The sequence below is a fragment of the Lactuca saligna genome, chromosome 5 (genome assembly GCF_052625555.1).
Source record: "Lactuca saligna cultivar CGN05327 chromosome 5, ASM5262555v1, whole genome shotgun sequence".
NCBI classification, from domain to species: domain Eukaryota; kingdom Viridiplantae; phylum Streptophyta; class Magnoliopsida; order Asterales; family Asteraceae; genus Lactuca; species Lactuca saligna.
Window position 1 is genome coordinate 282,094,566 of NC_136421.1, and position 12,689 is coordinate 282,107,254.

The following is a 12,689-nucleotide window of genomic DNA, read 5'->3' on the forward strand; positions in this document are numbered from 1 at the left end:
ACGCTTTATAGTTTTGTCTAGTGATAAAGTAAGACTTATAAAGGATGATTAGTTTGAATTAAGTTGGATAAGTACTTAGTTATACCATGTATTATAATGATATTGCATTAACATAGGGTCCTTATTCAAAGTTGACCATTTATATTATAGTTTGGTCTAGTTATACACTAAAGATATAAGGATGCTTAATTTAAATAGGTTGGATATTGCGTAGTCTCATTCTGGGGTAAGATATGAGATTAAAGCAGAAGGTATGTCTGGTCATCTATCAGAGTAAGATGACACTATTTGACCATTCTATCTAGTCTTTTAAATTACATTGTTAGTGTGGACTTATAACCCACATATGTAGATGAAATAAGATACAACATTTATCAAATACTTAGAAGGCTTAGGTACATTTATGACTTACACTGGCCAAGGAATCCCCTAGTTGTGTAATCAACCATTGTTCTAAACGATTCACCAGGTGAGTTAATTCTTCCTGATAGTCGTAGAATAGGATTTGTGAGAATTATGTGGGATGGGTATGTCTGGGTGTAATGTTTTATAGATATGAAAGTTATGGGATATATCTATATTATTTGGTAACAATTGGTTTTACAGGTTTGATAATTTTAAATTATTATCATACCAATATTGTGGGACTAAAAATCCTATGTATCTCACCGGGTTTCCCAACCTTACCCACTCAAATTACATGCATCATAGGTAACAAGGCTAAAGTTGTTGTAACTTAACTAGAATATCGAGTAATTAAGAGATAGCTTCCAATCGTGTTTAGGACCATTATGTCTTTACGCTGTGACATATGTTGTGTATTAATTATAACATGCTTAGAGTTTTGTATTTCAGAAACAACATCTTTACTCATGATATTTTGAGAAAACGAAATAGTTTCCGCAAATGTTTTATTGTACTTGGATTTTCTGCAAACAAAGACATTGTGATTTTTAAAGCGTAAAGAAAAGTTTTTTTTTTGTGCTAAAAAATAACGGATGTCACATCCATCAAATTATCAAGAATCCATTTCCATTTGCATTTGTTCTCTACATCCACCAAAAACCACCTAATGAGATAAATATGGTTCTCGGCGTCTCTTCCAACTATAGAAAGTAACTCATCTCTATATACCCCTTTTCGAAAATACACATCTAAATTGATAACCCTCCCACAAGCAACTTTCCATCAATCTTTAAGAGTATTGAAATAGATGTATATCTTACTGAAATAGGTTGTACCATCAGGTATAATGTCAACATCCATCTTCACCGTTGACCCCGAGTTCGACCTTCTTATTTCCTTACTATAACTCCATAACATAAAGTAATGTTCCTTTAATGACCATTCTAACTCATCTAATGTATATTTCCTACCCCTTATATATTGGTATATGTTCAATTTTGTGTTAAGCGTCTTTGTAATTTTAGCTTCTAGTTTCCATTCCTAGTGGCTAAAACTCTATTTTGAAATGATTCCCAAGTCTATATGTAAGTGAGAATAATTCCAATATGAAATTGTCTAGAACAATGGTATGTGTGGGAATAAAAGAGACTTGATTTGGAATGCCTCCTCATTCTCATCATTCCAAGATGCCTAAAGCCTAAAGGGGGATTGATCCTCATAATAATATTCGTCACACCTCACTAACACATACAATGCTCGTTCTTTTACCACCATATGCTATAACCATTATCAATGTCATAGTTTTGTAACATATGTTTCAATTGTTTTAGTGATTCAAAACCCATACCCAATATATGTTTTTGTAACTTCCAATGTATATTAGGATCAAATACAGGGTAATAAGGTTGATCGTTATCTAGTTTGGAGCAACAAATCAGGAATCACCAATGTCCTCCTCTCCTAAGTAGTAAAGACCAATTTACTTAAAGTTTTATCATTTAGATTGTGGCTGAAATGGAATTTTACCTCATCTTATGGAGCGTGCAAGAAGGGAATGCCATTACATGCGAATGAATCACCTTCCTAAAATTCTTCATCAAATTTTACGTAGTACACTTTTATCTTGAATCTTCTTCAACCCCTGTGTGAGTGTATGAGCACGAAGAACATAGTACACATAACCACAATGATATTTGATCAGATCCCTTAGTACTTTCTTGAATGAGTCATAAGTAATTAAATCATAGTTGATTTTTGCTACTTTATCACAATCTCCATTTTCGGACCTTATAGCATTTGGAAAAAAAAAAAGATACACCATGGTAGATAAATCAACGATGGATTCATGGTTTCCCTTTTCTTGTAGTACTCATCGCTCCCGGTGATGCTTGATTTTAGGGTTCGTGTTTTTGAAGTGTTATGCAAAAGAAAAAGGAAAATATAGACGTATTTCAAGAATGGTGGTAATCATTATTTGACATACTCTCCGGTAAGCAATGTGTAAACAACTATGTTTCATTGTTTTCTCCTGGTCATTACTATTTGAACACCATTAATTGAGACCTTACTATTAGGAACCGACTAACGGTTGTTTGGGGTTGCAAGAGGAAGATCAAATAAAAATTGATACTTCAAGACTTAATTAAATGTGATTAGGGGGTGTTTGGGATAGCTTTTTAGATCAAAAAATTCTTTTTAGAAAAGAACTTTTTGATTCATATCTTTTTTCAAAAGATAATTTTAAAATGTGTTTGTTTAAACTTTTGAGGGGGAAACGGAAAAAAAACAAAAGTTGCCAAAAGTCATAGATACCTAACTTTTTAAAAACCTCATTTTTCTTCTTCTTCTTAAAAAGCTATTTTAAAAAGATCTTTTTCAATTAACAAACAACTTTTTAAACTTTTGACTTTTTGAAAAATCAAAAATCTTAAAAATCAGTTTAAAAGTAAAACCAAACACCTCCAGATCTTTAGTGCTAAATTGAATCAAAATAGACTTCCATGTAAATCTCCTTTTTATAAAACACAGGGACTAGTTATGTAATTTTATTTAAAAATTGGGAATGATTGTCAAATGTGCCAACTACCCCCCTCAAAATTCAGCGCTGTCCAAACGAGACCGAGGAACATAAACATCCATTAAAAAAACGCCTAAATCTTCCCTTCAACAATTCTGTTTCGAGATTCAGAAAGTATTTGCGATAATCGGTGCAACATGTCTTCAGTAATCTCTCAAACATCATGTTTCTCCATGGCTTACAACAGATTACATCTCCGTGCTCGATCACACCCCCACCTTCTCCGTTCCAAGGTATTTGATTGTTTCAATCTTCGTGTCTCGAGCTTAACAATTTGGTTTTGTGAACTTACATAATGAACTGCATATGTATGCGAATTTCTATATGAATCAATTGATTATTAGTAAGGTACGATCATTAGGGTTGAGAAGTATAAAGATCCTACAGGTATTAAGCGACGTCAAACGTGTGGTTTTTTATGTTAGCGATGAAATGGGCTCCATTTGCTTCAGGAAAAATACAGACTTTGACCTATAAACTCAAATTTTCTGGCTTTTAAACTCAGCTAATCAGGCTATGAAGTTATTGCAGTTGTAAGCAATTTTGATTTTGGAGTTGATTGCATTTAGATCTAAAGGTTTATATAGATGTCGAAGTTGAAAACTAGTCCTTTTGACCTTCAAACGAACGAGCACCTTTATTTGGAAATAGTGGGCATGAAGATAAATCAAAATCAGCTAAAAAGTCAATTAGGGTTTGCTAGGGTTTTCTAGGAGAATGGTTATTGATTAGATGGACAACAACAGAAATGCTTGGGTCGAAATCATTATGAGTTCATTGAAACATATGATCACAAACTTGTAATGTCCATCTGTTCTCAACTCATCATACTCTTCTTGATTCCTTAAGAAATCTTATTTTGTTTTCTTTATGCAATGTATACCAGAAGCCATTAACACATTTCTTCTGGATGTTCTTTTTCTTAAATACAAATTTTCTGTACTTTCTTCCCCTTGGAATAACTGGTAATTCAAGAAATCTAATGTTTTTCAGGTGTTAATGGTGATGAACAATGATGGACATGCCATAAAAGCATATAGTTCAGAGATTAGTTCAGCTTTATATCATAAAACTGCTGCATCAAAATCACATAATGATATTGTAGTGAAAGCCAATTCAAGCACAGTAGAAGTTGTCAATGGAGAAGAGATTAATGAACCAGAGGAACATGTAGTCTCTGAACAAAAACGATCAGCAAAGATTCATGATTTCTGTTTTGGACTTCCATATGGTGAGTTCTTCTTATTGCTACATCTGATAATATATACAAATTCATTTTTATCTCTCTGTAGGTGGCATTGTTTTTAGTGGGGGGGTTTTGGGGTTTATTTTTTCAAGAAATCCTGCTTCTTTGATAAATGGTGGACTCTATGGAGGTGCTTTAATGGCCCTAAGCTTTTTAAGCTTAAAGATATGGAGAAATGGGCATTCCAGCTTACCATTTATTCTTGGGCAAACAGGTAAATAATGAATTTATTACATTAAACCTAAAATCAAAGGTGAAAAATGTGAAGTATAAATATTATCTTTTGAGGATTTTACAGGTATTGCAGCTATGCTCCTTTGGAAGAACATTCAAACCTATTCATTGGTAACTTCCGATTCTATTAAACTATTCAACTCATATCAAAATGTCTTCCAATTTTATAAGTTGTTATTTATAATTATATTTATATCTTCTGTAAAAAGAAGATATAAATCGTGAAAAATATATTTTTTTTGAAAAAACGTAACATCGCGTAATTTTAATTTGCAGACAAAGAAGATTTTACCAACCGGATTCCATGTTGTTTTGAGGTAAATAGTCGCAAATTAGAATTGTTGTTTGTTAGGCTTAAATTTTATTATTATTATTTTAACTTTTTTTTTTTTTTAAATAAAAAAATGTGGTGTTTATTCTTTGACAGTGGTGCTATGTTATGCTTCTATACTTATGTGATGCTGTCAGGAGGAAACCCGCCTCCAAAGAAGGTGAAGTCTATGGCTGCATCGCAATCGTAGTGAAAATAATAAAATAATAAAATATTGTGTTTTTGTTAAATGTTAATTATGGGATGTTTTCTAGTAAAAACGTGTGATACATTTGATTAATTTTATCGGTATAGATTATGATAATGAGATATAGAGTTTGGATATGTGTTTTATGTTTGTGTTTTTGTATTGTTTAAAGAAATACCCGAAAGAATTTTGAAAACGTTGACATAGTACAAGTCTTTTTTCAATACATGTAAAACGTTGTAGAAACTATAATGGTCTCATTGCACAAAAATTAGGTTTGTTGTTTGATATAAATTTAAGTTTATACAATAATGTTTGCTATTATATTGAAAAGACGATAAGGGAAAACATAATAATCTAGTTGAAGAAAAAAGCCCAACTAAATATATTATATGGGCTAGTAACAGAATTTTAGTTTTATGGCTTAGGGTTTATAGTTAAAGTTAGGTCTGTTTGATGGTGGTTCTTTGAAAAAATGTTGATTGTGAAAACGTTGTTCGGAAAAGAAATTATGTTATTTGATTATACATTTGGTTGATTATATTGAATGATAAATGTTCTTCTAAACTGTGATAGATGAAGTTATTGAATAACTATAAAAATATACAAATCGTCATACAAAAAAAATCAAAATTACATAATAATCATTTAAAAATCTAAGTATAAATTTTTATACAATAATTAAACACAAATCAATTAAAACCCAAATAAAATGTTGATTAGGTTATTTAGTTTATTGTTTTTCAAGTTGATGTTACGTTGTTATTCTTTCTAACCATTTTAGTTTTTTTTTATAACCCAACGTGTGATTCTTGATCCATTTTATGTCTGATGGTGCTGAGATGGATGTGATTTTTTAAAATAAATTAGGATGATGGTGGTGTTGTAAAAAAGAATTAATCCAATAAAAATGTATTAAAAAATTAACTAAAAGAAATTAATAATCCAATAAAGTAATATTTATTAATATATAAATATTATATATTATAAATAATATTTATTAATATATAATAATCCAATAAAAAAGTAATAATTCAATAAAAAAAAAATTTTAAAAAATTATTAGTCTAAGAAAGAACGAAGCGAGGTTTGGGACACAATAGTTTTTCCAGTCCATTCAATCAGAAAGATATGGTTTTGTGGCTTTCTAGGAAAAATATATCTTACTGAAAAATACCCGTTTTTTTTACAAAACTTCAAAAATGGTCATTGTGGTTTCTGAAAATATTAAGTTTAGTTCCTAAGTTCAAAAAACCTCACAAATGGTCCTTGTGGTTTCAAAACTTTTAATGTTTAGTTCTTTCGCCTAACTCCGTCAGCTTTCTACCGTTAAATGAGGGGTATTTTCATCATTTCAATATCCGGGGACCATTTATGAGGTTTTCTCTTATTATCTTAATTTTTTTTATAAAAAAAAGAAAAAGAAAAATGAAAGAAATTTAACCTCTCTCTCTCTCTCTCTCTCCCCCTATTGCTTTGAGACTTATACAATACGTATTCTTATAGCTTCATCTTCCCCAAAAAGCCAAACCAACTTTGACCTTGAATAATCATCGTATCCATCAGATTGGGCAAGGAACAAACGAACGAAAGACATATCGATGGGAGGTCCGGTGCGGCTGGGAAATCACGAGGAGGGAAAAGGGTGTTCGTTGAGACCGATAACCCCTTGTTGGTTTACACCTCTTCTTCATTGATTGGGAAAGGGAAGAAGGAAAACGAATGAAAGCAGTCAAAATGGTGGTTTGATGGTTAAATAGATCGCAAGAAGGGAGTCGATCTCCAGTAAACTCCCCTTGGCTCTTCTCTCGTTGTCGGCGATTACATCGAGGGGAATGGGAAACACTGGATCGAATGGAGAAAGAAGAATGGAAGCAAAGGTGGTTCGGTGGGGGGTTTGGAAAATCGCCAAAATGAAGGAAGAAAACGAAGGCAACTTATGATGTTGGGTGACTGTTATAGCTAGGGGGTTGCTCCGGTGGCCTCCTTGGTCGTTCCTTCTCTATTCCATTGGAAAAACCCGAGGGAGGAATGGAAGGAAACATCGAAGTAGCAGTGGAGGGAAGCAACGATCCTCAGGGGTGTTTGGTTGTTTCCGATCAACAGGAGGAGGGGTGGAGGAGGGTTGTCCCCATTTCGTCTTCTGGCTGCTCCGATGACTAAAACGGAGAATCTGTTTCTTGATTTTGTGAATGGTTTCATTGGGGTTGCTAATCGATTTCATGTCTGTTCCGGTAACTAAAACGGAGACCCCGTTTCTTGGTGAACTTTTAGGGAGGAAAAGAAGGATGGGATGGGGATCAGAGTGTTTACCAGAGGACCCGGTTGTAGAATTTGGTGGTGACAAACGATGAGGAATGATGCGATGGTGGGGGCAACGAAGAGTGATTTGATTCACGAGAGAGAGAGAGAGAGAGAGAGAGAGAGAGAGAGAGGATGTTTAATATTAAATAATTATATTTATTATTATTTTTTTAAAATTAAGGCAAAACTTGATAAATGGTCCCCTGTGGATATGAAATGACAGAAATGCCCTTCACTTAACGGCTAAATATTAACGGAGTTAGCGAAAAAGATCATTTGTTAAAAGTTTTGAAACCACAGGGACCATTTGTGAATCGAACTTAGGGACTAAACTTGATATTTTCGAAAACCACAGGGACCATTTTTGAAGTTTTGTCGTTTTTTTTGTGTAAATCAAATGGCCTTTCCGGTCCATTTAGCCATAAAAATCTATTTAGACCTGAAAAGGCGTGACTTGGTGGCAATGTCAAGCCTCAAGCTTTTGTGATCCTTAGCGAGTCATGATGTTTGTAAGGCGTGACTTAAAGCGGCAATTTTCTATATAATTAATATTTTTATATGTATTTTCAACTATTATTCATTTTTATACATGCATATTAGTTTAGGCAGCATTTTGGCAAAGCTTGGCGGTAGGTGTAAACCTTGGAGTCGTGGCGCGCAATGGCGGAGCCATGGCGAGCTTTTTAGAACCTTGGTATTTTGTCAACATAAAATTCTAGTAGCTTGCCTTCTCACAGTGCTTTTCTAAAATAACGGTCAGAATCGGTCCTGAAAAATTAAATATTTTTAAAGGCTCACAACGAACAAAAAAAAAAGGATTCTTATCTTTATTATAATTTTTTATTCTTAAATAAAAATATAAAATAAAAAAAATTGAATCTTGTACAACTACCTATTTTACCCCCCCCCCCCCCCCCCTCAACGCCCCCATGATAGTAGTATTTTATCTAAAAAAAAATAGTGTGTTATCTTTAATGACATTAACATAATAATTTAACAAAGGTATATGGGCAAAACAATAAATGAATGAATTTGCATGAGTTAGGTTATTTATTTGGGAAAACGTTATAAAAACCCTACATATTTTCATCAAAATCTTAAAAAAACCACTATATTATTTATTTGTTTGGTAAAACCCTTGTATTTTTTTTTTAAATAAATCACAGAAGGCATCAAGCTCGGTATATCTTAGATAGCCGAAAATGCTAAGTAATCGATTCTTAATGTTTTGATTATTACAATCTATTAGATTAAAAAAAATTTAAAAATATGAGGCTTAAATGCACTAAAAAAATGATATAATGATTTTCTTAATCATTTCATGAAAATATATTAGGTTTTTCTGAGGTCAAAAAACCTTAAATAAGAGTTTCCGAAAATGTAAGGGTTTTAGTGAACTAAAAAAATAATATAATGGTTTTTTTAAGCATTTAATGAAAATACGTTGGGTTTTTCTGAGGTTTTCCCTATTTATTTGTTATAATAAGCAAGTTGAATAAAAGAAGACATGTATATCTTCTCTAATAAATAAAAAGTTTTTTTTTTCTACTTGTCAAACTATCATTCAACTTATCAAATATCATTTTGTGGTTATTTTGAATTTTTCTTTCACATGTCATTTTATGGTTTTATATGTATTAAATTCCATAGTATTTAAATACATTAATAAATGCATATTGATTTTTTTTAATGAACTTTCATTTTAATTTCAAAATTAATAAATTAAAGCTTCATTAATTTTCTTTATTTATTTATATAAATTATTTGTTTAAATTTAAAGAAAAAAACACTTTAATTTTTATAATTCAATATTTTTCTCATTTTGTTTATATATAAATTCAAACTTCTCAAATTTTAGAATTTTATATTTAGTTTTTTTTTTTAAGTAAACTCATGTAATATATGAGTTTCATACCTAGTTGGCAATACACAACGGAAAGGAAAACAAATCTTAGAACAAGTTAAGGAGAAATTGAAAGCCAATTGCCTAATATGAAATCAAAAGCATAAATCATGTTGTAGGATGGTACATAGAAAGGTATTTGGAAATAAGAACTTACGCCTTTAATGCAAAAAGCTACAAAACTAGAGAGAACAAGTCGAGAAGAGTAGCATGCATACAATCCGCAATATTATGAGAAATGTAATAATTATGTTTGTGACTAAAAAAATATGTATATTGCAGATTAATAAAAATCAAGGTTTTGTATAACGAATGTGTGAGGCTTATGTATGTGGCAAAAAAAGCCGATATCTCAATAATAGTTTCACAATGACTCTTATTACAGTAAAAATAAAGGATGGTTAGAAAGTATTTATCGGTAATTTTTGTGTGATGTGTAAGAACCATTGAAACCCAAAACCAATCTTAAATTTGATTAAAAGAAAATGGACGGATATGATGTAATACATTACAATTTTTTTTATAATTGATGAAGAGTCAAAGGCTTATATTGATCGGAAAATGACTCAAGATTGTAACCAACTATTGATTTTGTTTACATTTGGTCCTTTTTTTTGTATGCAATATATCTATCTAACATGTTGTTCGTGTTCACTATAATCCTTTTGACCGACTATCATTGAAGGTTTCCAATGTCTTTGTCCTCTCTAGCGACTCTCCGGTCACATTCTCTGGTGAGACTCCGACGAAACATGAATATTCCGGTCATCCATGGCAGATTTCAAGTTCATCTTTGGTAGATTTCTGGAACATACATCTGAAACCAACGAGTTTGAAGGGTTCCAAATCAGTAGGGTTGAAGAGTTCCGAATTTCTGGGTTTAAACTCGAATGCTTCTAGATTCGTGGGTTTAAAATCGAATGAAGATTAAGGTTTCAAGAAATCGTTCATTAGATTTGAAGAACTTTCAAGATTTGAAGAACATTTTACACATATTGTTTCCAGAAATCGTTTGTACAAGATGGCAAAATCGAGCTTAAGGAAGTTGTGTCTAGATTTGAAGAACACACACGAAGAACACATTTCATACAAAATCGAGCTCTAAAATCCAATATAAAAAAAAAACTCGCAAATCAAAGCTTCATTGTTCTTATGAGTTCTTCAAAATTGAAACCCTAGTTCACTTGCAAAAATCGAAATAGCAAATCGCAAATTGAAACCATAGTTCAACTTCAAATATCAAAATTGCAAATTGCAAATCGAAGCTTCACATGTTCTAGATTTCACAGAGTTTTCAGGAGTATTAAAAAATCGAAGCTTCATTGTTCTTAGATGGTATTTTGTTTTATACAACAAAGGATGATGGTGGCGTATGGGAAAATGACAATGGATTCTTGTCAAACAATATTTTAATGGAACAAATAAAAGTTTAAGGACATGCTCCTCAATACACATCTGATTTACCAATAACTCGCAAGAATATCCATGTTTCGATGGAGAAGGTGACCGTAGAGTTGCCAGAGAAGACAAAGACACCCGGAACCTTCAATAACCGGTCAAAAATGTTATGGTCAACATAAACAATAAGTTAGATGGTATATTGCATATAAAAAAACGAAAAAGACCAAATGTGAACAAAATCAACAATCAGTTACCCTCCTGAGTCATTTTCCATGTATTAATTAGTTTATGTTACTTCCTAATCTTTGTAAGATTCATATTTGAACCCTTTTTGTATACATAATAACTTCTTACATGTTTTTGGAAATATTTTATGTACTAATTGTCAAGTATGTAGGTTGAACCATTTTTGTATACATAATAACTTCTTACATGTTTTTGGAAATATTTTATGTACTAATTGTCAAGTATGTAGGTTGAGATATGGGGCGGACCTACAACGGGGGCAACTGTCCCCATAACAAAAAAAATTAATTAAAAAATTAATTTTTCTATGCCACCATTAATTGCACACCAATTTGGAAGAATTGTTACCCCCATGGATGATGTCGAAAATGTTTTTGACATATCACATGACAAGATAGGTTTCTTACCTCCTCAAGGAAGATATACAGGGAACTCCAAAACATCGTTGGCTCTAAAACATACAGGGTGGGTGTCATGGGGCTTTAGTTTTCTTGAGGCGTAAGCTACTACTTTGTCCCTTTGGGTAAGGACACTTCCCAATCCAATCTTAGAAGCATCACTGAAAACTGTGAATCTTTAATTCCTTCTGGTAGGACGAGGATTGGTACCTCCTACAATCTCTTCTTCAATTCACCCAAAAGCTATTTCTTGCTTCTCGCTCCAAGTATAGACAACTCCCTTTTGGCCAGGGTTGTTAATGGAGCAACAATAGAAGAGACATTTTGAATAAATCTTTGATAGTAGCCTACCAATCCCAGAAAACTATAGATTTTAGTAAGACTCTTTGGTGTCTCCCACTTCATTACATATTCTATCTTTGTTGGGTCAGCCATAATGACTTCTTTGTTAACTACATGACCTAAGAACTGAATCTCCCGTATCCAAAATTCGCACTTGGAGAAATTTTCATAATGGTTATCCCTCTTAAGTACTTCCAGGACATCTCGAAGATGTTTTCCATGATCTTGATTGTTCTTGGAGTAAATCAAGATGTCATCTATGAACACTATTACTGATTTATCAAGAAAAGGTTTACAAACTCGATGCATCTGATCCATGAATGTTGCTAAAGCATTTTTTAGTCCGAATGACATAACGAGGACTTCATAGTGTCCATATCGGGTTATAAAGGTTGTCTTCTTGATATCTTGCCCCCTAATCCTTAACTAGTGATAACCTGACCTGAGATCAATTTTGGAGAAAACATTGCTCTCTACAATTGATCAAATATGTCATCTATCCAAGGTAAATGATACTTATTGTTGATCATAGCTTTGTTTATCTCCCGATAGTCAATACACATTCTTATAGTATCGTCCTTCTTTACGAATAGCACCGGGGCTCCACAGGGTGATGAACTAGGTCTTATAAAACCTTTGTCTAAAAACTCATGGAGTTGTGTCATTAACTCCTTCATATCTGTCGACACTAATTATATGGTACCTTCGTAATCAGCATCGTGCGTGGCAAAAAGTTGATTCTAAATTCTATATGCTTCTCTGGTGGTAATCCCGTTCATTCATCTAGAAATACCTCAGAAATGTCTTGCACCACAAGTATATCAGTCATTGCTCTTTTCTCTTTCTTCACATCGATTACGTATACTAGGAATGCTTAACATCCCTTCGATAAGCATCTTTCGGCCTTCATCATCCTGATGATTCCATACTTCTTACTACTCTTATCTCCATAAATGACGAATGGCTTTCTTCCAGGTGGATTGATGTGCACCATCTTCCGTCCATACAAGATATATCTGCGAGGTTCTCTCCTAACCAATCCATGTCGAGAATGATGTCAAGCTCAGTTAACTCAAAAGGTAAAAGCACTTGACATAATTTATTCCTATCTAAA

General features: G+C 32.6%; 1 protein-coding gene across 1 annotated transcript; it reads left to right on the forward strand.

Moving 5' to 3' along the window:
* The first annotated feature begins 2,985 nt into the window (after positions 1 to 2,985).
* LOC145048022 (Transmembrane proteins 14C) lies at positions 2,986 to 5,118 on the forward strand. Its single transcript, XM_078996404.1, has 6 exons — positions 2,986 to 3,216; positions 3,977 to 4,214; positions 4,276 to 4,443; positions 4,528 to 4,574; positions 4,740 to 4,780; positions 4,891 to 5,118. Exons 1-6 carry the CDS (start codon positions 3,121 to 3,123, stop codon positions 4,982 to 4,984), a joined length of 684 nt encoding a protein of 227 aa, XP_078852530.1. The 5' UTR covers positions 2,986 to 3,120; the 3' UTR covers positions 4,985 to 5,118.
* Positions 5,119 to 12,689: the final 7,571 nt, after the last annotated feature.

Excerpts from the sequence above, each read along its gene's own strand:
- LOC145048022 (XM_078996404.1), top strand. The coding sequence starts at position 3,121 with ATGTCTTCAGTAATCTCTCAAACATCATGTTTCTCCATGGCTTACAAC. Across the intron at positions 3,217-3,976 it reads CCCACCTTCTCCGTTCCAAG|GTGTTAATGGTGATGAACAA; the intron begins GTATTTGATTGT and ends AATGTTTTTCAG. Across the intron at positions 4,215-4,275 it reads CTGTTTTGGACTTCCATATG|GTGGCATTGTTTTTAGTGGG; the intron begins GTGAGTTCTTCT and ends ATCTCTCTGTAG.